At 40.5% G+C, this 27939-nt stretch overlaps 1 protein-coding gene and 1 pseudogene across 1 annotated transcript in view; one reads left to right on the top strand and one right to left on the bottom strand.

Annotated features, from left to right (window-relative positions):
* Positions 1–1209, bottom strand: part of LOC145404864 (uncharacterized) — a 32306-nt pseudogene extending 31097 nt beyond the window's left edge.
* Positions 1–27939, top strand: part of LOC145404950 (kelch-like protein 5) — a 245665-nt gene that overhangs the window by 125754 nt on the left and 91972 nt on the right. Inside the window, exon 6 of the mRNA XM_080276456.1 lies at positions 9901–10090. Coding sequence (XP_080132582.1) covers positions 9901–10090 — 190 coding nt within the window. The remainder of the gene's footprint in view (positions 1–9900; positions 10091–27939) is intronic.

Genomic DNA, 27939 nt, shown 5'->3' with positions numbered 1-27939 from the left:
TTTGGCGAGGTTTCAGTGCACACTGTTTCTCGAAGAGTCTATGAACTTGGTTACACAAGCCACAGGCCTGTGAGAAAGCCTCTTCTTACACGTAACCAGCGACTTCGTAGGCTTGCGTTTGCTAACAGGTACCTTACCTGGGGTGAGGACCAATGGTTGTCAGTGTTGTGGTCTGAAGAGGCAACGTTTTCCATTACCTGTAATCGAGGAGCGCGTGTGTACCAGCGCAGAGGTAGTGACCCGCTTGACCCCCATTACGTGGAGAGCACAGTTAAACACCCTGATTCACTAATGGTATGGGGTTGTTTCTCTGGTAAGGGGTTGGGGAAGCTTGTTGTGCATCCCAGGAACTGCAGAGTGAATCAGGACGTTTACCTGGAGCTGCTTTGTGATCAGTTACCTGAGTCCTTCAAACTCACAGGTGTACGAGTGTTTCAGCAGGATGGTGCACCTGCTCATAAAGCCAAATCTGTCACCAACTGGCTTCGTAACTGCGAGGTCTCCTTCATGAAAGACTGGCCAGGCAATAGCCCAGACATCAACCTGATAGAAAACCTCTGGTACCTCGTAAAGAAGAATCTCCAAGGGAAGGACGTGAGCTCTCTGCCTAAGCTGGAAGCAGCCATTCATGAGTCCTGGGCAAGTATATCACCCCAGCACCTGAGGAACCTCGCCTTTTCACTTCCACGACATCTCAGGTCCGTGAAGTGGCACAAAGGAAACCCTACCAAGCATTAAAGGTACAGTAATTATAATGCATTATTTACATGTTTTTTCCATAGTTGAAAGGTTTGTTTTGTTGGGGGGGCACCGGGCTTGCAATACTTTTGTCGAGCACTGTATATATAATGGTATTAGTAACATGTTAAAGTTTAATTATCCTAGACCCAATAGTTTTTTTTATATGAATTTTTAAAGGTCCCCCCACCCCCGAAGACCTGACAAAAATTTACGAAGGACATCATGCCAGTAGTTCTTGAATATTGTCTGGATGTTGTCCCAACTCACAGCATCAAAACATTGTGCAGAACACTTGCAAGGCTCACCCACTGCATGGGCATTCATGTGTTTATTTGTTGCGTGGCTGAAGTAATCTTCACCACTATCTCCCGTCCTCTTCATTGCCCTCTTCCAAGTCTCTGGCTGCCTTGCTGTCTTCCTGGTTAACTTCCTGGCCGCACCATCACTTGCTGAATCACTATCACCCATGACTGTCTATTTAATCCACGAAAAAATGGCGAAATAGAGGAGGATAGTCCACGCATATCTCAGCCATATGCCACCAAGCGTAGCACTGAGTGAGGAGGCAGTGTGCTGTTCACGGTAAGTGCGGCGTGATTGGCTGAGACCGGGTGTGTGGCCTCCAGGCGCACACTTATTGGCTGATGCTTACGCCCCTATGGACCTGTGCCTTCAGGTACCTCCATATAAACCCATGCACAAAAACTTGCTACTTTTGACCCTCGTTCATGACCTGTAGGGATTCTTTTTCTGTGAAATGTTTGTTGTATGATATTGTTGAACCTCTGAGCTGATTTTTCCCACTTTTAACTCCGAAAGTTGGGAGGCATGGCTTATGCCCCTATGGTCCTGGGTGCCTTGTATATCACCATTTGCTATCTCCAGCTCTGTTCACTTTTTATGCTCAATGTAAAAAAAAAAAAAAAAAAATTATAACTCTTTCACGAATCGAACTGACTCATCAAACTAAAGCTTTGATAAAAAGCCCTTATTTGATACAGTATTTAAATGAATATGCAGTACCATTGATATACACTCAACCCCCTGCTATCGCGCCTAATTGGTCACAGGAAACGCTCGTGATAGCTGAATACGTGATAGCTGAACTGAACAATCAATGGGAAAATTTCTAATTGGTTTTTCGGTTGCCCATTTTTCTAACTTTTAACCACTTTATGCCTACGATATCTTGCCAGTCTCTCCTCTAACATGAAATAAAGCATTATTATATTAATAATAACAGTACAGGTTATCCCTTAATTCACGCGAACTTTTTTCACGCGATTTCGGTTATCCATGAATTTTTCGTACAATAATTAAAACAAAATTATAGTATTCAAATAAGTAATTTCAATATACAAGAGAAATAAATAAAATATAAAAAATGCCTACCTGCTGCCCATGTGCACACATATATGTATGTGTATTTACCTATTTGTATTTACCTATTTGTAGTATACAGGAATTGAGCAATGCTCGTGTTGTCCTGTCTCCATATCCACATTTATCAAGTCTACCTTTACACACATGAATGTTTTTCTCATGCACCACCTCTTTGTCTAAGTCGTTCCAAATATTTAAGAATATACCTAATTGTGATATACACGGAATGTACTATGCTCGTGGGTTTCCGTCGCTGTTTCTCAATAAGTCGAATTTAACTTTAAACTCGTTTATGTTTTTAGACTGGACGATCTCTTTGTCCAGGCTATTCCATAAGTCTATACTTCTGTAAGGAAAGCTATATTTCTTGATATCCTTCAAACAGCTTGACTTTTTCAATTTCATTCCATGTCCTCTTGTTGCTCTCTTATCCCATACAAACAGATCTTCTTTGTCAATTTTATCTACTCCCACCATGGTCCTGAACACCGCAATCATGTCTCCCCTCTTTCTCCTTTCCTCTAACGAAGGCAAATCCAGTTTTTCCAGCCTCTCTCTGTATGACAGGTCTGTCAGACTGGGGACCATCTTGGTTGCTGTTCTTTGTATTCTCTCAATCTTGTTTATATCTTTCTTTTTGTGTGGGGACCACACTACCGCTGCATATTCTAACCTGGGGCGGATCATGGCCACTATCAATTTTTTCATCATTTCCTCATCCATATAATGAAATGCTACTCTTATGTTAGTCAAGAGCTTATAAGTCTCTTCAACTATCTTGTTAATGTGCTTTTCTGGTGACAAACTATCTTGGACCAGCACTCCCAAATCTTTCTCTTCTCTCCTTTTTGTGATTAATTCATTACCCAAAAAATAATTCAGTGATGGTCTCCTGGTACTTTTACCCATTTCCAATATTTTACATTTCTTTACATTAAATTTCATTTCCCACGTCCGGCTCCAATTGTGTATCCTATCCAAATCCTCCTGCAGTATTTTACAATCCTCCTCAACCTCTATCTTCCTCAAGATCTTTACATCATCAGCAAACAGACTCGCATAACTGTTCACTCCATCTACCATATCATTTACATAAATCAGGAACATTACTGGCGCCAACACTGAGCCTTGAGGAACTCCACTTGTTACTTCCCTCCATCCAGACATCTTTTCCTTTATTACTGTCCTCATTTGTCTGTCTCTCAAAAAGTCTCTCATCCATTCCAGAAGTTTCCCCTTTAGTCCTCCTATATATTCTAGTTTCCACATTAGTCTCTTATGAGGTACCTTGTCAAAGGCCTTCTCTAAGTCTAAGTACACACAATCCACCCAACCATCTCTCTCCTGTACCACATCAATCGCTCTTGAGTAAAAGCTCAACAAGTTTGAAACACATGACCTTCCACTTCTGAATCCAAACTGACATTCAGCCAAAATATTCATCTCTTCCAGATATTTTATCCATCTGTCTTTCAGGATTCTCTCACACAATTTTGCGACCATGCTGGTTAGAGACACTGGTCTATAATTCAGGGGTTCTTCCCTGTTTCCTCCCTTGTAAATTGGTACCACATTTGCCCTCTTCCATTCTTTTGGCACTTTCCCCTCTTCCAGTGAGCATACAATTAAGCTGTGAATTTTATCCGCCAGTTGTTCTCTGCATTCCTTCAGTACCCAATTAGAAATTCCATCAGGTCCTGGGGCTTTCCTTACATCTTGAGTTTCCAGTAATTTATACACTTCCTGCACCTCCACTTTTATATCTTTCATCACCGGAACATTTCTAATCACTCCCTCCCCTTCCACAAGCTCCTTTTCTTTAGTGAAAACTGACTGGAAACGTTTGTTCATTATTTCTGCTTGCATTGCCGCATCATTAAAGACCTCTCCATCTACTTTCAGCTTGGCGATTCCTTCCTTTTGTTTCAGTTTGCCATTAACAAATCTATAAAACAGTTTGGGTTCATCCTTGCATTTGTCAATTATACCTTTTTCAAAATTCCTTTCTTCTTCCCTACGTATTCTTGTGTATTCGTTTCTTGTTCTTTTATATTCTTCCTTTGTTCTGTCGTTACCTCTCTTTCTCCAATTGTTCCACGCCTTATCTCTCTCTTTTTTGGTTATCATACACCTTCTATTAAACCACTCCTTTTTCCTGTTTTCTTTCCCTCTTACTCTTGGTACAAATTTTTCCACTCCCAAATTATAGAGGTCTAGAAAGATATCCCACTTCCTCTGTATCTCTCTTGTTTCTCTGAATTTTCTCCAATCCGCATTTTCAAAAAGTTTCTCAATCCTGTAAAATTTGCTTTGCCAAAGTTGTATCTTCCCTGTCTATGAAGCTCGTCTCTTGGCTCGACGTTTCCTATTAACATCTGGAACTCAGTGACCACGTGATCACTTTTTCCCAAAGGACAGAGATATTCCAATGATTCTATTACATCAGGTTCTTTGGTGAACAGTAAATCTAACCTTGCTGGTGTGTCCTCACCTCGAAACCGTGTCTCTTCTTTGACCCACTGCGTCATCACATTATTCATTATTATATTTAATAACATAGTACCCCACGAATCCTCGCCGCCTCCCGAGTACCATTCCTCCCAGTTCACCTCTTTACAATTAAAGTCACCCACCAAAATTATATTATTGCTTTTCTCAATTATTTTTTGCAAATAGCTAGCCATATCTGACAACATCTCATGGTATTCGTCATCCTTCCATGCTCTCGTCTTTGGGGGAACATACACTACCGCCATATCTCTCTTAACATTCTCTCCAGTTTCTAATTTCATATATATCACTTCAGCCCTGCCTTCTCCCATTTCCACAGTATCTACATTTATGTTGTTCTTCACTGCTATCATCACTCCTCCTCCCTTTTTTTCTTTTCTGTCTTTTCTCCACAGTTTGTATTTACCATCTCCCAAATGAACATCAATATCTTCTCTTAATTTGGTCTCTACAAAGCACATGACATCAGGTTCATGTTCTCTCAAGAAATCATTAATTTCGATCCTTGTCGATATGAAACCATCAACATTAGTATATATCACCTTCAAATTATTTTTGACATTGTTAATACCCTCTTCTCTCCTACTCTCTGTCCGTACCACTTCCTCAACTTCTGATCTTTCACAACCATCCCCCCTAATTTCCTTCACTTCTATTTCCTTAAATACCATTTCCTTACTTTCATATCCAATACTCTCCAAAAAAAAGTATTACGTTCTTCCTCTGTCCTCGTATCATTTTTTTCCTTTACTTCTTCCTTTAATGATTTTAAAGCTTCTCTTTCTTCTTCATTCAGATCTTTTCTTATTATAATATTTTCCATCCCCGCCTCTTTGCTTAATTTCCAGGTCACTTTAAGTATCTCATTTATTACACTTTCTGATGTAAACTTGACTCTCATTGGTCTTGTTTCCCCTTTCTTATAAGGCCCTATCCTCCTTACTTCCTCAATTTCTTTTACCCACTTGTTTCCTTCGGGGTCAATCTTGCCTAATATTCCTCTCACCATGTTCGTGTCTCTCTCGAGTCTTGCGAACCTAACCTTTTCTTCCTCTTCCCTGTTTCCAAATACTATCACACATCTGTTCCTTTCTACAGTTTCTCTCATGACTTGCAAATCGTTATTTGTGGCTTATTTTTCTGCCTTCCAGTAATTGCTTGCCTTGTCTGTCAACATGGGGCATAAGCGTACTGCTAGTGATGTATGTGGTAACACACCAAAACTGACTTGTAAAGTGATGTTGCTGACAGAGAAAGTTAAAGTGTTGGACAAACTTCAGGGAGGAATGTCGGCGACAATTCTCCATCAGGACGATTCCCCGTCATTTATTTACAAACCAGTTTATTTAGCAAGTACAGTACACTAGTTTTTTACTTATATGAGTTATAAAATCCCCCTGAAAATTAGTTATTAAAGTATTAATTAATCAATAATAAGTATATTAATAGAATGACGGGGAATTGTCCATGTTTTGATGGTGAATTGACTTGATGGTGAATTGTCTCAGAACCGTATGTTTGGGGTGAGTCAACTGTTCATACAATAAAGAAGGAGAACGTAGCATACGGAAGACAGTGAGGGCTAGTGCACCAGACTGCTAAAGTGTCTCCACCTACGCCTGTGAATTGTCTTGTAACCGCATGTTTGGGGTGAATGAGTCAACTGTTCATACAATAAAGAAGGCAGAATGTAGCATATGGGAGGCAGTGAGGGCTAGTGCACCAGACTGCTGAAGTGTCTCCACCTACGCCTGTGCTTGTCAGGTTTCAGTTTTAAATTTGTTACATTTTTGTTGTTTTTAATACTTAATGCTAGTTTATAAGGTGTATGTAGTGCATAAACAGTAATATTCAGATGTAATATACGTATAGACATGCGTAATTATGTGCACACAAGGGCAGAACATATACGCGAATTTACCACATACGCGAGGGTCTGGGAACCTAACCCTCGCGTGAATTAAGGGCTTACCTGTATAATGAATAAATAAACAACATAAAAGGCCATCAAACTTTTATAAGGATTACGGCTTGGGTGGTTTGATGGGTTCCGAGGCTTGGGAGTGGCTTAGTTGCCGCCAGATCTCTTTGGCTGTCTCCATTTCTTTAGTGTCCACAGCTAAAGGGGGTATCACATGGTACCTTATATCAGGAATGGTTGAGGAACATTTAAGTGGAACAAAACTTGGACGCTATCACACACGTTCCTCACACTGTCGTCAGAGCCCCGTCTCAGTTGTAAACACGTGATTACTTTATCGACATCACAGTTTTTTCGGCATAAGAAGTATTAACTCTTTATAAGGGTTTCAAAACGATTGATATTTATTCTAAAATACAATATTAATAAGTATTCAGTGTTAGGCTAAATTTCAATGCTGTAGTACGATATATTCTTTCGAGCCTAATGGGTTTTGGTCACTGTTTTGCCCGTCGTGTCCTCGGCAGGAATGCGTTCAGTTGCATTGCAAATGCCCGTGGTATAATCGGAAATTTTACCATGTTACTGTTCCGATTAACCATCGTATCCTCTGCAAACCTTGTATGAAGTGCTGTGTGAATAAGTTTCGCTTAGTCTGTCTTCAAACTCGACGCGTGATAGCGGTTTGGGGTGCGTGATAGCATGTATGGTTGTGCATTTGATGCGTGTGTGATAGCAGATAAACGTGATAGCTGAACGCGCGATAGCAGGAGGTTGAGTGTATACATTCATTTTCTCATGTTGATTAACAGTTTAAGTAATATGATGAGTAAGCATGGAAGTTTAGAGAATGAAGCGCATAAAAAGGCAGAGCAGAGAGGGAAAGTTGCTGGTTCAGTGAAAGTGGTGATTAGTAATAGGAAAGTGAATATGGAAGTCAAAATGTCGCTACATGACAGTAGTATGATCGCCATTCATTTTTCATTCTTCATTTGTTTTATAGGCTCCGACATGCTTGCTTGTGTGAGCTTTGATTACCTAATAGCATTTATTTGTGCTGCTCAATCTCTAGCAGTCTTTTCAATCCCATATTGCTGAGGTCATATTCAATGACCTTGTCCCAAGTCTTTTCCAGTCTGCCCCTGGCAGATCTACTCTCAAGGTTTACACCTATCACCCCCCACACTCAGCTGCCATCCTGTATCATCTCCACATGCCCAAACTATCTCAAAATGCCCTTTCATATCACAGCACTAATATATTAAAGTCCCATCATTCCTCTCAACAATTCGTTTGTAGTCCTAAACCCCAGTCCCTGTCCTTCAGGGACACACTGCACATCCATCTAGTCACTCTCATGTCCGTATGTTTGAGCCTATGAATATCCTCCTCTAAAGTATGAAAGTGAAGCTTGGCAGAAGACAAGTCAAAAAATGAAAGCAGTAGAAATGAATTCTTTTAGAGGAGCGTGTGGAATTACATGGAGAGACATGGAAATGAGGATGTGAGGGAGCTTTGTGGCATTGATATGGGTGAGGATGTGAGGGAGTGTTGTGACATTGATATGGGTGTGACTGAAAATAATAAGGGAAGTACTATAGTTTGGACATATGGATTGGATGGAGAATGAGAGGCTGACTAGTGAGGATGAGATAGGGGGATGGAGTGGAGAGGTCCAGTCATGCCTTCTGTTTGATGAGGTCATGCCATTTCATAGTGATTTATCATATACCAAGGTCAGTATAACATGGTTCCAGTGGGGATAGGAGAGGAGGGGCCTTGAACCACAATTAAAAATGGCTTTCCCTTGGTACCCTCAGTAGCACAGCACTTTCCACTACAGGTAGCATCCATGCCAGACACAATTTCCAAGTCAAGTTTCAGTATTTTGTGCAGAAGAGTTATTCCTTCACTTAATGTCTCACATTGTACTATTTGTTATGCACTCGCACTGTTATTTGGCATTAACAATGGCTTTTCAATGACCTTGCACACCCCAAATGGAAGAAAAAGGAGACAATCACAGTGAGTGTAAACACTGGGTGACCATCTTGGCTTAAAAAGCTGACTGTAGGCTTGTGCGATAGGCACGTTGTATGCATTGGAGACATGATTTCCATGTCACAGGTTTCAGTATTTCACACAAAAAGTTATTGCTTTATATTGCACACTACACCATTTGTTATGAATTTGCACTGTTATATGGTGATAGCAGTGGCGTTTCAGTGGCCTTGCAAGCACAAAATGGAACGAAAAGGAGACAGTCACAGTGAATGTAAACACTGGGTGGCCGTTCTGGCTGACACAGCTGACTGTTGGCTTGCATAGGAGGCACCATGTATGCACATGATTGTCGTTTGTGACCACTAGAAATATCGTTCAAGTGAACTGGCGATCATTTCGCCATCATTATAGCAAAACTGGGTATAGCTTTTAGTTTATCTTTCTCGCAATTTATCACAAAACAAACAAATGTATAGCAAGACCTGACTGTATATGAGAGAGGGACACATGAGTTGGAGTGAGTATTGCCAGATGGTTGCGTAAAGGACAGAGTGACATGGAGACAATTTGTTTGTGGCCATCCCTTACAGGATTAGGTGTCTGACTCTAAATAGACAAATCTACACTAGTCCTATTTTGCATCTCATACACATTCATGCTTACCAATTATACTGATACAGTTGGATTGTTTCTTAAAAATAGTCACAGGACCCCCTTGTAATTTTTTTCCCTCTCCCTGTGTATCTTCAATAACTTATAAGTATTTGCTGCTTACTGATATCTACAGTATTTCCATTCGTCATCTTTTCATAGTCTCCGTTTTTTGCAGTCTCCTTCCTTTCACGTATCCCATGCACATGTAGTTTTGATCCATTTACAGTCCCCGCCCATAAGCAATCTCCATAGATTTTCAGTCCCCATACATTTGTAGTCAGATTTGTAGTACTGCTTCCACAGGACCCACCAGCTTTTCATAAAGTCATCCCTTGTAATATCATCACATCAGTCCTGAATGAGACAACCCAAACATGTATAGTGTTCTAAATGGACAGTGACCATTAGCACTGAAGTGGTGACATATGAAGGAGTGTAGAACAGGGGAGGACTGCTGGACTTTAGAGAATGGACTGTCAAGTCAATGCTTGGAGTCAGACTCATTTAAAAAGAAAAAATCCATTCACAGTCCTCATCAATCGTGTCTCTCTGCACACCATCCATTTGCACCCTCAACATGTTGATTGTCCTAATTCATCTGCAGTCACCATACATTTGTAGGACCCATACATATGCAATCCTCAGTCCCTATTAACCTTGTTTTATGTGTTTTAACATGACCACAGTTCCTGACGGACCACATAGAGACGAATGCCCTGTTCCGTGAAGACCGAGCATGCCAGGAGTTAGTGATGGAAGCACTGAAGTATCACCTGCTGCCAGAGAGACGCTCAACACTCCAGTCACCGCGCACACACCCTCGCAAGTCTACTGTTGGTGATCTGTATGTTGTCGGTGGTATGGATGCCAATAAAGGTTGGTAAAGAATGATTATTTGTCGTTTGTTGGATTTCTTAGTGTGCCAGTTTTGAGAGGAGTGCATGAAGGAGTTTTAAGGCCCACTTAAACTTATGGATGTGGAAGTGTGGTGTGGCATGAAAACAAAGTCATGAGTTGGAGCAGTGGAGATTGGGTTACCTAAGAAAATACTGTATGTAGAGTGGATAAGATAAGAAATAATGTGCTACAGGAAAGATGTGGAGTAAGGAAGTCTGAACAGCAGAGTTGATGAGAGTGTGTTTTATGGTATAGTTGTGTGGAGAGCAATGACGTAGGCTAAATAGGATGCCGAAAAGATATATGAGTTGCTTCCCAAAAGTTCTTGAAATTTGGCCAAAGAAGGAAAAAAACATACATCAAGTCCTAATCACCACTGTCCCCTTCAAAATAGTCTCCTTAGGCATGCAGACGTCAATCCCAGCACTTCTTCCACGATCGGAACACATTCTCGAAGTCCTTGAGCATCAGCTTGTTCAGGATCTTCTTTTATTCCTGGATCCCCCTCCATGGAGTCAAATCTTAATCCTTTCAGCTGGACTTTTATTTTTAGGAAGAGGAAAAAATCACAGAGGGCCAAATCTGTTGAATACGAGGATTGGGGGACAACCGGTATGTTTTTTATGCAAGAAACTGCTGAACAGTAAGGGCTGTGTTCACGTTTTTGTCTCACGTCTCCCGGAGGGATCTCAAAACGATACGGTAGAACTTTGCATCAACAGTCAAATTCCTTATGAACAGTGCCCTCCATGCAGAAGAAAGTGATTAGCACTGACGTCACATTGCACTTGACTTGATGTGCCTTTTTTGGTCGGGATGAAGCTGGGCTCTTCCACTGCAGTGATTGTTTGGTTTCCAGGTTGTACCTGTAAACCCAGCTTTCATCACCAGTAATGACACTTGAGAGGAAATTAGGATAATTTCTGGCCATTTCCTTGACCTCCGTGCAGACCTCCATGCGATGGTGCTTTTGCTCATCAGTCACAAGCCTCAGGACAAACTTGGCGGTGATTTGTCTCATGTCAAGGTCACTGGACAAAATGCATTGGCAAGTTCCATACAATAGGCGAACAGTATCACAGACATTGTGGATTGTCCTCCTGTGATCTTCAAGGATGGCTGCACGAACTCTGGCCACACCATTAGGAGTTGAAATGGTGGAAGGGCGACCAGAACATGCATTGTCATCTGTTAATGTTTGTCCATTTTTTAAACACCTAAACCAGTTTAAGGTTTGTGTAACCTCCAAAGTATAATCACCAAATGCTTGTTTTAACATTTTATGAGTTTCTGCTGTATTCATCCTGAATTTCACACAAAGCTTGATGCACACATTGTTCTTTCACATCCTCCATTTTTGAGATAAAATAATTAGCAAACCAACCCAAACACACACAAAAAAAAAGCACACACACACATGCAGCAAATGCATCCACTCTGCACAACACCACTTGATACACTAACAAAGAAAGGGTGCTTGCACTGCCACTTAGCATCCAAACACCATATGACAAGTGGTTTCCCCCCTGCTTTCAAGTTTTGGGAACTTTGGGGTAGCACCTCGTACATGAGTGGGTTTGAAGCTGGGAGGAGGCATGGTAAGCCAAGAAGGTGGTTATGGTAAAATGAGTGTGAGAAAGCAGAGGATGGAAATTGATGAGACCTGGGAAGTGATGGGAGACTGAGTTGGTAACTAGGAATTTTTTCAAGGGGAGCAAAGACCTTAGAATTTTCCTAGTACCAATATATATGACATGAGGAAGCATCCAGGAATTGGTATGTTTATTTTGTAGTTTCATCCTTCTGAGTTATTTTGGTTGTTCATTGCTTTATCGACCAGAGTGCTCTTCCTCTAGATTGATCCTGTGTGTTAGCTGCTTGACCTTGAGCATTAGCTCCTTGACCCTGAGTATCAGCCCCTGACCTTGAGTAATAGTCTTGACCTTGTGATTCTGTAAGTTTAATATCCCTGTTTTTCTTTTTTCTTACATATTAACTGTTTTTTGACCATTTGAAAATCTAGCATTGAATCCTTTCCAAATATTTTATTGAAGTAAAACCAAACCTCACCTGGTTTACTGTCACTGTGCTTCAGTAAATAAATTACAAGGAAGGAGAGTAAGTTCTGGTAAACAAATCGGGGCCCTCTTTCTGGGCACCAAAATGTGAAAAGTATTTAATGTATACAAGTCGGTATCCCTGCCGGGCCACCGCTATGTTAGAAATTTCTAGTATTTACTAATAAACAACTCGTAGGTTGTTACTCGTCTATAAAGTTGTTCTTAAGTAAATCAAACAAGTCTCATAGAGTTAGGCGAAACGTAACTTAACCTTAACTCACCTACAATAACTATTTCTCTTCTGTCTCATAGCTAATCCCCCCTTGAATTAACCAATTCGTTAAGGTTACTTAGCTAGTGGAGAGGGAGTGATCGATAACCGATGACGATGAGGCTGCTTAGTGTAATTGCTTGAGCAAGCAAGCGTCCTTATGGTGCGTATGTACAACCGCCTTAGCTTGAGGGTGACTAGGAACAGCGTGTTAACTCCAGAAGGTCTGGGAGCAGAGTGAGGTGAGCGGCAGTTTTACCTCCCTCATAGAATGGTAGTTGCCAACTTTTAAGTATTTACAGTACTAAATACAGTTAGATTACATCATGATATTTACAAGGCAACTCTGACAAATTAATCTTAGTTTTACTTAAACTAAAGTTAGACCAAATATTCCCTTTAACTGTGTAAATATCTTTAATTCCACATCTCCGCAACATGAGAATCTTTCCCTACTTGCCACATCATCTAACGCACAGATGCAGTTTAGGTCAGTGGAAAATACCACATAACTACATGTATTTACAATATATAGTTGTCCACGAGGGTTAAACGCAGTAGCATTTAATTTATCAATAACAAGAATTATTAAAGACAGCGTAATTTCTAGGTTATTAAAACCGCTTGAACTATTAACAACGGTCTCAATTTTTCCTCTGCCTTTAACCAGGGATAACTATGATAAAAATAGAGAGCGCAGCTGCTCTGGGGGAAAATATTTCCCACAGTTTTGGGGCTGGCGGAAAATGATACGTTGTATCATGTAATATGACCCTTAGCCGAGAGTTCCCTCCATAGTTCTTGAGAACCCTGTGCTGTAGCCCTACTAGGTCGCGCCTCTTGACCTGTTTGATCCTCACCATCCTCTGGATCCGGAGTGGCTGCTAACTCAAGAGGTACCAGTTTATCTATATTTTTATACTGGTATGTCCCCTACATTTTATTTTTACGAGTCTCAGCACCCCTTCAGAATCTGGGTGTGTGGAGATCACTTTAGCTAATGGCCACTGGGATCTTGGCTGTTCGGTCTTCACTAAGACCACATCACCTATGTTAATAACTGATTTGTTGCTGGCAGCTTGAGCTCCATAAAACCTCTCGCGTAGGCTCAAAAGATACTCTTCGCTCCAGTGTCTATTCCAAGTATCCAGCACCCTTTTCAGACGTTGATATCCCTCCCGCAGATGTTGTCCTAAATCATTATTTTCTATATTAGGATCATCAACTTCTTCCTGGATATCCACGCAAGGCATCGGATGGAGCTTCCTGCCATATAACATGTGAGCCGGTGTTAAGACCTCTAGCGAGTTGCTAGTGTCATCTTGATAAGTCAGAGGTCTATTATTAATCCTGGTTTCAATTTCAGTTATTACTGTTCTTAAATCTCCTCTCGTGATCTTAGTTCTATGGAATGTTTTTCTCAGGCAGTTCTTGACAATACCAATCATTCTTTCGGTAAATCCATTTTGCCATGGAATTCTTGGAGCTGTGAACTGCCAAATACAATTTCGGATTCCCTGCGCCGACTTAACCTTTGGGTCGTTCATTATGTTCAACAGTAAAGGTGCTGCTCCAATGAAATTAGTTCCGTTGTCGCTTATTAACTTGCCAGGACAAGACCTTCTAGCAGCAAATCTGCGAAAGACATTGAGGAATGTCTTTGAACTTAGGTCTTCTGCTAATTCTAGATGGATTGCCCTTGTGTAGGCACAAGTAAATAAACAAATGTAAACTTTATGGGGAGTTTCCTCACCTGTAACAGTTATAGCCCCTGTGTAGTCGACTCCTGTTATATGGAAGGGCTGACTTATGTTCACCCTATCCTTCGGTAGGGCTCGTGGTCCTGGGTAGATATAAGGTCTCTGCTCATACCTCCTACAAATGATGCAGTTTTTGAGATATTTTTTAATAACCTGCCTACCCTTAGGAATCCAGTACCTTTCTCGAATTTGAGCTAAGGTCTGCGGTACACCTCCATGGAGAGTGGAATCATGGGCTTCCTTTATAATAAGTTGTACAAAGCATCCACTCTTAGGTAATAAACTGGGATGTTTGGTTTGGATGCGCAAGTCAGCCTTTACCAATCGGCCTCGACATCTTATCAGACCTTTTCCGTCTAAGAACAAGCCTAAATTCTTCATCAGCTTATTCCCTTTTCCAGTGTCTTGGCCTAAATGTTTATATGTTTCCCTGTAGGAATTTCTTTGTACTCTTTTCAGCCAGTATTCTAGGAGATCTAATTTCTGAGACCCCACCTTCTTATTCAAAAATTCAACAGCCAGTTTAGAAGTATTTAGAAGTTGTCTTATTGACGAGAATCGGCTGATGTCAGTTAATTCTGGCTCAGGTACTATAGGATCCAAGTTCACTACACTAATCTCAGCAATACTGTACTGTTTCTGTTCAGGCCAATCCTTAGTGAGTAACCATTTAGGACCTTTAAACCACAAGTTATCTTTGATCAGTCTCCTTACGGTCGAACCTCTTGAGAGCAGATCAGCTGGATTTTGTTTAGAGGACACATGCATGAAATTAAATTTGGAAGACAGCTCTTTAATAGTCTTCACTCTATTACGGACGAAAGGAATTTTACTGTCTTCCTTCCCTATCCAGTAAAGACAAATCTCACTGTCAGTCCATATGTAAATATCCTCAAACTGAGTATGAAGAGTAGTGGTTATATACCTGGCCAATTTAGTTCCTACTTCTGTGGAAGCCAATTCCATTTGAGGTAGGGTTCTTTCTTTAATTGGCGCAACTGTGGCTTTGGACATTATAATCTTACTATCCTCTCCTGTTGCGCAATAAGCTACTGCTCCATATGCCCTTTGAGAAGCATCACAAAATATGTGTAAGTGCGACTTCTCATTACTGTTTATTTTCCTGGGAATACATATGCTTGATGTAGTTTCAAACTCCTTTCTAATCTGTTCCCATTGTTCCACATATGTCTCACCTAATTCAGTGTCCCAGTCTAACTTTTCTCGCCAAGCCTCCTGTACTAAACGTTTGCCCCTAATAACTATAGGACTGACCAACCCTAATGGGTCAAATAACATGGAGACCTGATTTAACAAGGACCTCTTGGTGAGAGTGACATCAGAGAACTTAATTGGTTTCAAACTTATTACATCAGCTGTTGTATCCCAGTTAAGACCTAACACATTTTGAATTTTGGGAATGTCAGAATCTGGATAGTCCTCTTGTATTTTATTCCGCAAAAGCGGTGAATTTGTATTCCAGCTCTGTAACGTCAAATTTACCTTCCCACATTCGGAATTGGCTACTTCATAAGCCTTCAAAGCTTCCGACTCTGTATCAGCAACACCTTGCAAATTATCCATATAAAAAGCCTGCCCTATTTCTGGACATTTTGCATTTTCAAAATGATGTTTTAAAGTGTTGCAAAGTAGGAAAGGACTAGCACAAGAGCCTAAGAGCACCGATCGGAAACAGTAAGTATTCAATGGACTATCCTCATTTTGAGGATCATGAGGCCAGAGGAATTTTGTAAATTTCCTGTCCTCATCTCTCAGTCCTATTCTGAGAAAAGCCTTACTAATGTCTGCTGTGTAAGTGTAAGTTTCTCTTTAAATCTATTAAACACATTCCCTAACTTCTCTGTTAGTGTAGGTCCAGAGTATAGGCAATCGTTCAAGCTAGCTGATCCCTTGGACACTTTACTACTACAGTTGAATACTATCCTTATGGGAGTAATTACTGAATCCTTGCTTACAGCATGATGTGGTAAGTAGTGTCCTTCTTTGTGGTTAACAGGGTATTCTACCTCTTCAATAAATTTATTCTTCAATTGATCCCTTATAATATTATCATATAGGATCAGATGTTCTGGTTTATCTCTCAACTTTCTTAGAAGAGAATTTATCTGAGCTTTAGCTGCTTGGTAAGTTGTTGGTAACTCTGAATGGTTTAGTTTCCATGGTAATCCTACCCAATACTGTCCATCCTTAAATTCCACAGACTGATTATACAAGTCCAATGTTATTTTATCTTCAGGGATTGGCTCCTCAGAGTGTATTCCTACACTGTCTATGTCCCACAGTTTGTGTACAGGTTCAATATTTTCATCCAACAAGTCATTTATCTGAGTAGGTTCTAATTCTGCACCTATTCTAGCTACCATCAATGACTGTGTGGGGGTAACAAAGACTGAGTCTACTAGTTTGGTCTCTCCTTTAACTTGTTTTGGAAAAGGCAACTGACCCATAATAAGGTTACCTCCTGGACTCTTGAACAACTGTACCTTATTCCTTTTGAAAGTCCTATGTAGGAATCTTCCACAATAATCAGAACCAATTATCCTTTTTATGGGACCCACAGTATCTAATTCCACATTCCGTTTAGCCATCTTTATCCCTGAGCTTTGTAGATGATCAGAGGTTTCCTTCAATCCCTTTATGTATATACTTGGCTCCATAGCATCAGGCACAGCTGCTGTTATACGGCATTTATATCTGCCTAATTGTATTACAGGTCTAACTAAATCAAAAGACTGAGCTTTCTTAGTTGTTAAGAATCCTGTAATGGCTAGATTTATCTTGCCGATAACTGGTAACTTTAATTTCTCCACAATATCTGCAGAAATGAAAGTTTTCTGAGCACCCGTATCAAACAGGGTACATACTAATTGGTTTCTATTCTCAAACAATACTTTCACATCTGCTATTGGTACTGCAGCTGGCATTACTAATGGAGCATTCCCTTTTGCAGTTGTCATATTGATGCTTGCAAGTTTAGGAACCTCAATTTTCATCCTAGGGCATAAAGCACTATGATGATGATTCTTTTTGCATTTTAAGCAAAGATTTAATTTAGTCTTACAGTCCGCAGCAGTATGTTCGGAGTTCATACAGATTATACAACACCCCAGTTCCTGAAGCTTCCCTACTCTAGAAGCATAATCAGGGTACTGTTGACAAGATGCACTGGAATGTTGCTCACCACAAAAGACACAAACTTTCCTGTCTTTTACCATGGAAGGTTTTACTTCCTTAATATCCTCAGCATGTCTGTTCCTTGGCTTTAATACTTTATCCTCAGCTTTTAAGGAGCTAAGGAAAGTACCTATCTCTTCTTTAGGCACATACTTAGTCTTCTCTGACTTAACTTTCCCAACCAGTTGGTTAGTGGGTTTTTTCTTTACTTCACTCTTCTGTTTGACCTCAGTAGTGTTTAATGTTCCTTGCAAATGTTTACAGAGTTGCATCAAGCCTTCTTCAATCTCTTCACAGGAGAAATTATCCTTCTGGTACCTACCATACAAAGCATCCTTGGTTTTCGGTGGTAGCTTTAAGGACACAATTCTTGAAAGCACCCAATCTGATGTCTTAATATCTTCGTAAGTACCTGAGGCCCTTAATTTACAACTTATTGCAATTCTAAAATTTTGCAAGGAATCAAAATCGTTTCTAGGCGTGGGTAATTCTATTAGAGCCCTCAATAATTGATTTATAACTTGCTCCCTGTCTTCGTAATTTTGTCTAAGGATGGTCACAGCCACCTCATAATTATTTTCTTCTACTGGTAATTCTTTTATCAGTTGATATGGTGTTCCTTTGACCTGTCCTAACAAATACGTAAGTTTGGTGACTTTAGGGAGATCTGTTCTATCGTGTACCAAATATTTGAACTGGTCCCAGAAGGATTTCCAGTTCTGCTCTCCATCAAACTCTGGAAGCGTTGTTTGTGGTAACACAGCTCTACTCTGCTGTGCCACCGCTTGTGTTTCCGTGGCAGTGTCAGCTAATTCTGACTCTAGTGTCTTTACTACAGTTAAGTATTCTTCTAATTTGTTTTCAAACTTCGTAGTTTCTGACTCTAAGAGTTCCTTATTCTCAGCCATTACTATAGCCGCTTCTAAAGTTAAGTAACTCTCTTCATACTTACTCCATCAATCTTTCAGGATATTTAGGAGACTATTTATTCTCTCCTTGGACAGAGGTATTTGGTCCAACGACTGGTTTCAATCATTTATGGCTCTAGTTACCCATCCTGCCTTACTACTAGAAGATCTTTGCAATAAAGAAACAGACATGTTGACGGAGTTCTAATTTAATAATTTAATTATGAATTCCAACCACAATTTTACCTCAGCTTAGTAATGATTTGATTATTTTAAATTTTGAAGAGGGTAGGGATTAAGTCCTCATTGTTTAAACTATCCCCTCTCCCAGTTTTGTAATATTCATTACAGCTCAGCTAATTATTAATTTAATTTTGAGGAGTGAATTAGGTCTATAATTTCAACCTTTCCCCCAGGGTTATTAAACCTTTAGGGTTCTATTTCATACCCACACTCAATTGCCAAAACACCCATATTCCTGAGCTCAGAATTAATTACCCCAATACTCCAAAGGCCCACCCATAGCTTGTACAGCATAGAACTCTCCTTTCTTATGTTCTACATAATTTATAAATTTCTGCAGAACCGCTTCCCTACCATGACAGTTCCAATGAATACCATCAGCTTTCAACATTGCTTGGAAGGGCTTGGCATTAAAATGTATGAAATCCCTTCCCTTCCTGATCCGTTGCAACTTTCGGTTTACAGCTCTGCTAATTAATTTATATGTTCCATAACAAACTGGAGAGCCATATGGCAGGTTCCTTGGCTCGAGGAGGGTTATGGCTACTGAGGATTTGCAAGAGCCCTTTATGGCTCCTACCACTGCTAAAATATTCTCCACTACTTCATTGACCTCCACGTCCTCATGGATATCATTTCCTTCAAGGAGCAGGACCATACGGTCATGCTCCCAGTCTAGTACAGCATTCAGCCTTTCATCTTCAGAGAAAGAGCTTGCCTTTCCTCCCGGAGCTCTATAGACACATATGTCCACGTCTTCCACTTCAACCGAACGTGGTAGTAAACTGTGTCCCACAAAAGCAACTTTAAACACATTCAGCGCTTCGGCACACATCGGTTTTCCTCACTCGGGGCACCAAAAATGTGAAAAATGTTTAATAGTTCTGGTAAACAAATCGGGGCCCTCTTTCTGGGCACCAAAATGTGAAAAATATTTAATGTATACAAGTCGGTATCCCTGCCGGGCCACCGCTATGTTAGAAATTTCTGGTATTTACTAATAGACAACTCGTAGGTTGTTACTCGTCTATAAAGTTGTTCTTAAGTAAATCAAACAAGTCTCATAGAGTTAGGCGAAACGTAACTTAACCTTAACTCACCTACAATAACTATTTCTCTTCTATCTCATAGCTAATCCCCCCTTGAATTGGCCAATTCGTAAAGGTTACTTAGCTAGTGAAGAGGGAGTGATCGATAACCGATGACGATGAGGCTGCTTAGTGTAATTGCTTGAGCAAGCAAGCGTCCTTATGGTGCGTATGTACAACCGTCTTAGCTTGAGAGTGACTAGGAACAGAGTGTTAACTCCAGAAGGTCTGGGAGCAGAGTGAGTTGAGCAGCAGTTCTGCCTCCCTCATAGAATGGTAGGTTGCCAACTTTTAAGTATTTACAGTACTAAATACAGTTAGATTACATCATGATATTTACAGGGCAAATCTAACAAATTAATCTTAGTTTTACTTAAACTAAAGTTAGACCAAATATTCCCTTTAACTGTGTAAATATCTTTAATTCCACATCTGCATAACATGAGAATCTTTCCCTACTTGCCACATCATCTAACGCGCAGATGCAGTTTAGGTCAGTGGAAAATACCACATAACTACATGTATTTACAATATATAGTTCTCCACAAGGGTTAAACGCAGTAGCATTTAATTTATCAATAACAAGAATGATTAAAGACAGCGTAATTTCTGGGTTATTAAAACCGCTTGAACCATTAACAATGGTCTCAATTTTTCCTCTGCCTTTAACCAGGGATAACCATGATAAAAATAGAGAGCGCAACTGCTCTGGGGGAAAATATTTCCCACAGTAAGAAAGCACAAGCATTTTTGTTAAATTGTTGCTGACTCACCAAGACACCTGTAAGATAATGTCTGAAACACACGAGTTCATATACCTACAGCCACTAAATCTGCATCTTTTGCTTTGTAGATTGATAATAATTACAGTATCATATTCATTAAAATGCTGTACTGCTTATGTCTGTAATCAGAGCTTCACTCACTTATGTATAAAAACACACTCTTGTGCATAACTGTATATTATTTACAATTTCCCATGCACCTGCTCAGTCACTGAGCCCTTTCCCTTGTGGTAAGGGCAGAACTTTCGCGGGGGTCGTTGATGCAGTCAGCCCCGCACGTGGAGGGATCGAATTGGACGAGGAGGATAAGAAAAACATCACTCTACCAGTGCCATGTACAGAGTGAGCAGTGCATCAGTGGGGTACTTTGGGTCCCTACCTACCCTATGGTTGTCATAGAAAATGGCTGCAAGTTCAAAGGGTGGCGGGCAGGTGCTTGCGGTATATCCCGTCAGCCAGCGGTGCTCCGTGCCCTGAATCATGACGGCTATACATGTCAGCTGGCGGTTAGTGTTTCAGTGAAGTGTACGTTTACCAAAATGGCAAAAAAGTACGGCATGAATGAAAGCACCATCACAACAATTTGGAAGGACCGAGAGAAGATAAAGATCGTGCTTAGGATGTGATGCGAACCTGGCAGCAGTGAACATTTGTATGTTGTCCTGAAGCTGACTGAGAAGCTTATAGGGCGTTATGTGGAGTGTTAGAGAAAGTTAACTCTTACTTTTGCCCCTTCTTGCCACCTTACCCCACGTAAATTACCCCCATTTATACGCACCATCGGGTAAAACAGTGAAAGGGATATAACTATTGTGATTAAGAACATCAGTGGTATTAAACATAGCATTAACAAAACAAACATTGGGCTGGGTACCCATGTGTTGTTGATACAAAGCTTCCCGACACTCTTCCTTCACCCCCCACCCATAATGTTGTCAGAGTTTCGCTTTCTTTCTTATCATGGCCTTCGGACTTCGGGAGAGATGTTAGGTTGTATGGTTAGATGAAAATTTATGGGTCTGGCAGTTTTAGGGGATGAAATGGAACAAAAATAGTGTACAGGTAACTCGCACGGAACACGATCTCACGGAACGCGCTCGCAATTATACACGGTAAGGGCTGGGATACATATAAGACAACGTAAGATTAAAGAACCATTATGAAAACTACAAATTAACGCAGGAGAGGCCTTTGAAAGATCAAATCCTCGAACGTCACCGCAGCGAGCGGTTTGTTTTGATTACGTGACGATCTAGGCTGGAAATTATTCAGTGAGTGAGACATTCCCGAGTACAGTAGCAAAGTATTTGTAAGTTAAATATTTACAGTACTGTACTGTTCTGGTAAGTTTATGTGCAGTAATCCCGCATTTTTGGTGGATTTTTTGTCTACGGTTTTGCCCTCTTGCGGATTTTCTTAGCATTAATAAGTTCAACTAAGATATCCTTGAATATACAGAAAACAAAAAATTTGAAATTCCCGCAGCTACCAATTGTAGCGCGGTAAACTCACGCCACCCTCAGTCCCTTTCCTGCGGCCCCTCTGCCAGTGTTACCATATCTAGCATAATTTTATTCTTTTAGCATAATTTTGATCAAATTTTCAAGTCTGGAATATTTTTTAGCATATTAGAAGTTTTAGAATCATTTTAGCATAATATAGAATGGAATGGAATATTTTTGGAATAATTTTATAAAAGCTACAAATCAGAGAGAGAGAGAGAGAGAGGGAGAGACGAATGAGGTAAGAAGATGTTTGAATAGTTGGTTACTTTCAGTTTGGGCTTGGTTGGGTTGGATTAGGTTAGGTTAGGTTAGGTTGGATTAGGTTAGGTTAGGTTAGGTTCGGTTAGGTTAGGATAAGTTTGAGCTTTGTGCTTTACCCATGAAACCTAGGTTTTTCCGATGGATTTTGGTATGATTCATTCGATTTTCAGCTTCATTTCAGTCGGAAATGACCATTTTCTGTGTTTCCCCCCCCTCCCTACAACCCCGATTCCCCAAAGATCCCCCATTATTGCAGGGGGATGAGAGGGGTCGTATATCAAAATCTGGTTATTTCCGACGGAAATGATGCTCAAAATTGAATGAATCACATCAAAATCCATCAGAAAAACGTAAGTTTCATGGGAAAATGCAGTATGGGCAGAAAACCGATATTTATCCTCTTACTGTATGTAGGTTCATTTTAATATTTTCATAGTAAACAATACATAATTAATATGTTGCACGAATATGTATAGAATTTTATCATTTAGCTTCAAGTTAGCATAATTCATTTTTTACTTGGAACAAATTTGCTCAATCTAGCATAATTTTTTCATTGCCCTAGCATAATTTCGTTGTTTGGATATGGCAACACTGCTCTCTGACCCGCATTCCTCAGGCCACGCCTGACTGCCTCATGTGTATGGTGTACTTGTAACCGCAGTATGATACGAGCCTCTTGCCTCCCACTTGCTTTCCACATGGCCCCAGGACGTAAGCCAGCCTCACCAAAGGCTAATAATACAATTAGTAAAAACTCCAAAGTGACAAAACGATCAAGAAAAGTTATGACCTTAGCAGAGAAAATTGTGTTACTGGACAAGCTAAGAAACGACCGTGGGAGTGTTTGCTATCACCAGTTAATGCATCTTTTTATTTTGTACTGTTTTGTGAATAAATGTGTAGATAATTGTGTATTACAGTACGGTGTTTACGTTTTTCCTTCATAATGGAGTATGTGCTTTCAATCTTGTAAGAAGGTATTTCGGGATGAGTATGGAGGTTTCGGGACAATTCGCAGTCACAACAAACACAAAACAATTCGCCTTCATTAATGAAGATAGCTATGGGTGACGCTAGAATATAATTCAAAGGCAACTACAGCGAGGAAGAAACAAGTTAATTATTGACTAAAGGAGCAACTAATAAATAATATCCAGAACCTACGCTACTGAACATAGACTTTGCTGGATCCCCCTGAAATATAGTTATTAAAGTATTGATTAATTAATAAGTATATTGATAAAAGTATTGATTAGTATATTTATAGAATGGCGGGGAATCGTCCAGGGTGCGAATTGTTCTGAAGGGGAATCGTCCATGTTTTGACGGGGAATTGTCTGACGGCGAATTGTCTCGCAATCAGTATGGACACGGACTGTGTGATGGGCAGCATGGACACAAGTGTAAGATTCAATTGTTAATAGAGTATTCGCGGAATTGACTTTTCGCGGGGGTTACAAGAACGTTACTACCGCGAAATATGCGGGATTACTGTACTATTAAATAACGTTAAAGCAAGAAATAAAGTCTTATAACCAGTTTACCTGATAGGCGTCTGAATATTGCCTTTTTTATTTGTTCGTTTTTTCCACAGTACTGTACAGTATTTGTAAGAAATATTTACTGTTCTCGTATGTACTGTACTTGTAAGCACCGAAATAAAGTTAAATAATTAAATAAAGCCTTGTAACCAGTTAACCCGAATTATATGATTACCCATGAACGGCGTCGGAATATTGCCTTTTTTGTTTGTTCGTTAAACTCTTACTGTACTGCTTTTCTACAGTACTGTATTTGTAAGTTAAATATTTACTGTTCTGGTATGTACTTGTAAGCAATTAAAGCATTAAATAAAGCCTTGCAACCAATTAACCTGATTTATATGATTACCCATGATCTGCGTCGGAATATTGCCTTTTTTGTTTTGTCTTGGTATCTTTACCTATTTGCTCAGGTTTGCTGTAATGGTTTGGATCATTTGATGCAATGCAACGTGTAGAAAACTGAAAACTTTCGGGAAGTGAACGAAAATCTGGGATATGAGACTGACCTTGACTTCACCCTCTCATGCATCATCTATCAGTTCACCACCTGCTATCGTGATGAGTGGATGTACGATTTTTTCGCTCGTGGCCATGCCTAACCACACATAGTTACACCCATTATCTCGACCCAGACAGAAAATACAATCTTTTTCCTCCCTTGCAAAACACAAACAACCACCCTGTTTACGAGACAGCAATATATATTGCGAAAATAACAAGGTAAAATGATGAACGTAAAATGATAGAGAAAGATGAACATGTTATGACGGAAGAAGTACGTTTTCTCCGTCTGTAAACGTATTTATTTCTGCTTTGTATCTGTATTCGTAATAATTAGACTTAATGTTAGTTCTGAAACTGCATTACGATTCTATTTTTAGCCATTCTCGTGGTGTGAGAGCTGGAAGTTGTGACACAACTTCCTTATTGCTAATGGGACTGACCCTCCACTTTATTCTCCCGTGGCAGAGTCTAGCCTTGGAGGACGTGCAGTTTTCTCATTTAGGACTGAAAATTCAACTCTTTCGCTCCCTCTTCCAAGCATGGGCACAACGATAACGTAAAAAATAACTCGAAACTACCATAAACGTATATCAAAAAGGTGAAAATGTATTCATGACATTTTTTTTTTTCCAGCCATTCCTAACAGATTATGTACTGAAATCATTCGATATCACAGTACTGCATTTCTAAGTTAAATATGTACTGTTCTGGTATGTACTTGTAAGTTAAAGCACTGGTACCAGTTAACCTGATTTATATGATTACCTATGGTCGGCTTCAGAATGTTTCCTTGTGTTTACGTACAGTATTTGTGTGTTGAAGTTTTGCTGTGGAGTACTGTATTTGTGAGTTATAACATTAAATAAACCTTCTAACCACTTAAAGTGCTTTCTAGTGATTACCAGTGACAGATAACAGCAAAACAACACATTTGGGGGGTCTAGGGAGCAAAATACGGAGTAGTTTAAATATACGCGATTTCGCACCTAACACGGCACGGTAGGAACGAAACCCACGTGTTCCGTGCGAGTTACCTGTATTTGCAAACCAGAAAAAAAGTACTCTTTCATCCATGTGTTCTCGTGTATTAGCATTCAGTTTCACATTCTTTGTTCGATATCGCACTTCTCAACACATTTTGGACTAACTGAGCAGTTTAGCCATGTGCTTAGTCAGTCCAAAATGTGTTAGGAAGCGCAATATCAAATGAAGAATGTGATACTGCATGCTATCTCATGAGAACTCACGGATGAAAGAGTCATTATTTCTTGTTTGCACATACTTTCGTTCTATTTCGTCCCCTACAACTGCCAGACCCATAAATTTTTGTCTAACCATATGGCCTAAGGTCTCTCCCAAAGGCCACATGATATGAGAGAAGGCAACACTTTGACAACAACATTGGGGGTGGGGGGCAGGAGGAGAATACTGGGGAGCTACATCTCAACAACACAAGGGTGCCCAGCCCAACTTCTGTTTTGTTAATGCCATTTTTAATACCATTTATGTTCTTAGTTACAGTAGTTATATCTCTTTCAGTGTTTTACCTGACAATGGGTATAAGTGGGGGTAATTTATGTGGGGGTAAGGTAGTAAGAAGGGGTAAAAATGAGAGCTCTAAAAAGTTGCCAGTACAGATTGCACCATTATATTGTACATGTAAACATATTGTCTGAGTGACGCGGATTTGAACACCACGGTCCTTGTCCAGTCCCTATTGCCTGCGGTACTCGAGGTTTGAGTGTGTATATATATATATATATATATATATATATATATATATGTATGTATGTATATATATGTATGTATGTATCCACTCTTTGGATATACTGTAAACCTTCACCGGCTTAATCTGATTGGAGCACAATAATCACCCACTGAACCACCAGGCGCCAAAATTTGGTTATATGGTTACCACCCAGCATAGTAAATACAGTAATCCCTCCAATATCCGACGTAATAGGGCCATAGGCAGGTCCGGACAGTGGTCCTGTCCGGATATTGGGCCCCAGCTTATGGACTTGTACTTATGGACCCTAACTCAGAGAAACACCTATACAACTCCCTCTGGACATGCATAGCACCTATTTAAGACCCAAATCACACCAATAAGGCACATAAAAGACTGAAATAAATGCAAAAGAAGCATAAAATGAGGGTTTTGAGGTAGGTTCATACAATATTCAACATTCTGGGTACTTACAAGTGCCTGGCTCCTGGACTGGTACTTATGGACCCTAACCTAGCCTAACTCAGAAAAACACCTTCCTACTGCACATGCATAGCTGCTAACACCCTATTCACACCAATAAAGGACATTAAAGAGTGAAATGAGGTGTTTGAGGTAAGTATAGTATGGAAAAAAGTACAGTATGAAACATTCTTCCTACATACAGCAAGTCCGTGGCCATCTCAATGAATAACCGCCTCCTCTCAGACTCTGACAGTAAGAAGGATTTCCTGAAGCACTTGCAGTACACTGTTCATGAAGTCTTGCACTGAACTTAGTCAATCGCACTCAGAAGTCCGTTCTCTTCACAATGTGCACTCTTGTCTAACTTATGCTCCATTGTAACTTACTAAGTGTTGCACTCTGCACATTAACTTTTCCCACTCTTCTAACCATTTTCTAAAGCAAAAACAAACAAGTCTATTTACGTTAAGTGTTGTTTCAAAATTGTCTTCTCACTCACAACTGTAAATCTTTAACACAATACACTGTTTTTTTCACTGCACAATGCTGCAAATTCCCGTGTGGTCTAGTGGAGAAGGTCTTGCTGTTTAATCACTGTCAGAGTCCGAGAGTATCACTGGCAGGTGACCTAGGGGTGTGTCGCTGGGTCGTGGTGATGGCGTACCCACTGCAGACGACTCTGAAGACAGACGCAAACTCACGTTGAGCGGTGACTCCACCATGGCTGATGTGCTGGGCTGTGGCTTGGAGCATGAGGGCCTGTCTTGGGGAGGCAACAGAGTGGAGCCAGGGCTGGGCACAGTGGGGGTCACGGGCCTGAAAAAACTGTCAATCATTGATTGACGCAAGGAACGACGATTCTGACGATTGATGATGCGCTGCCTGAAAGCATGCACTTCCTCCACAAGTCCCAAGGGCCTCATCTCCCTGTCGCAGTCCGGGTGTTCCAGGTAGTCGAGAACGAACTATAGGTGTTCCCGGAGTGCACTTAGCTTGCGGATGGCTGGAGTAGTGTCATGCTGAGAGGAGTCCGCATCATCGTCGCCATCCTCGTCGGAATCTTCAAGCTGGGTACTGACACCTGCAACTGAAGATGCGGTCTCGATATCAGACAATGTCTGATACCCAAGATCGCCCTCGTCGTCATCCAACCACTCACGCACATCGTCCACATCAACATCGTCGCCATGAGTACGTAGCCGTGCATGGAAGTCATCCACGTCTAACCCTAGAAAATCGTACTCCACATCCATTCCGAGAAGCATCCATTCCGAGAGTCTTGACAGGGACTTCCTTCCATGCACTGGCCCAGTTGTAGATTGCAGACTTGTTGTAGCGACGAAGGTTTTCCAAAGTCCGCTGGCCTCGCGTGTCCTGTCCCTCCCTGCGCTCGTCCTCGTCCTCGAGAACAACCATCACCTTGTCCAGGAACTTCCTTCAGTATAGGCGCTTTATTGCCACGATCAGTCCTTGGTCCATTGGTTGGATGAGAGCAGTCGTATTAGGT

The sequence above is a fragment of the Coenobita brevimanus genome, chromosome 65 (genome assembly GCF_032717465.1).
Source record: "Coenobita brevimanus isolate Jiangsu-jjx chromosome 65, ASM3271746v2, whole genome shotgun sequence".
In the NCBI taxonomy this organism is placed as follows: domain Eukaryota; kingdom Metazoa; phylum Arthropoda; class Malacostraca; order Decapoda; family Coenobitidae; genus Coenobita; species Coenobita brevimanus.
Note: the sequence above shows the minus strand (reverse complement) of the source record. Positions and strands in the feature narration are given on the sequence as shown.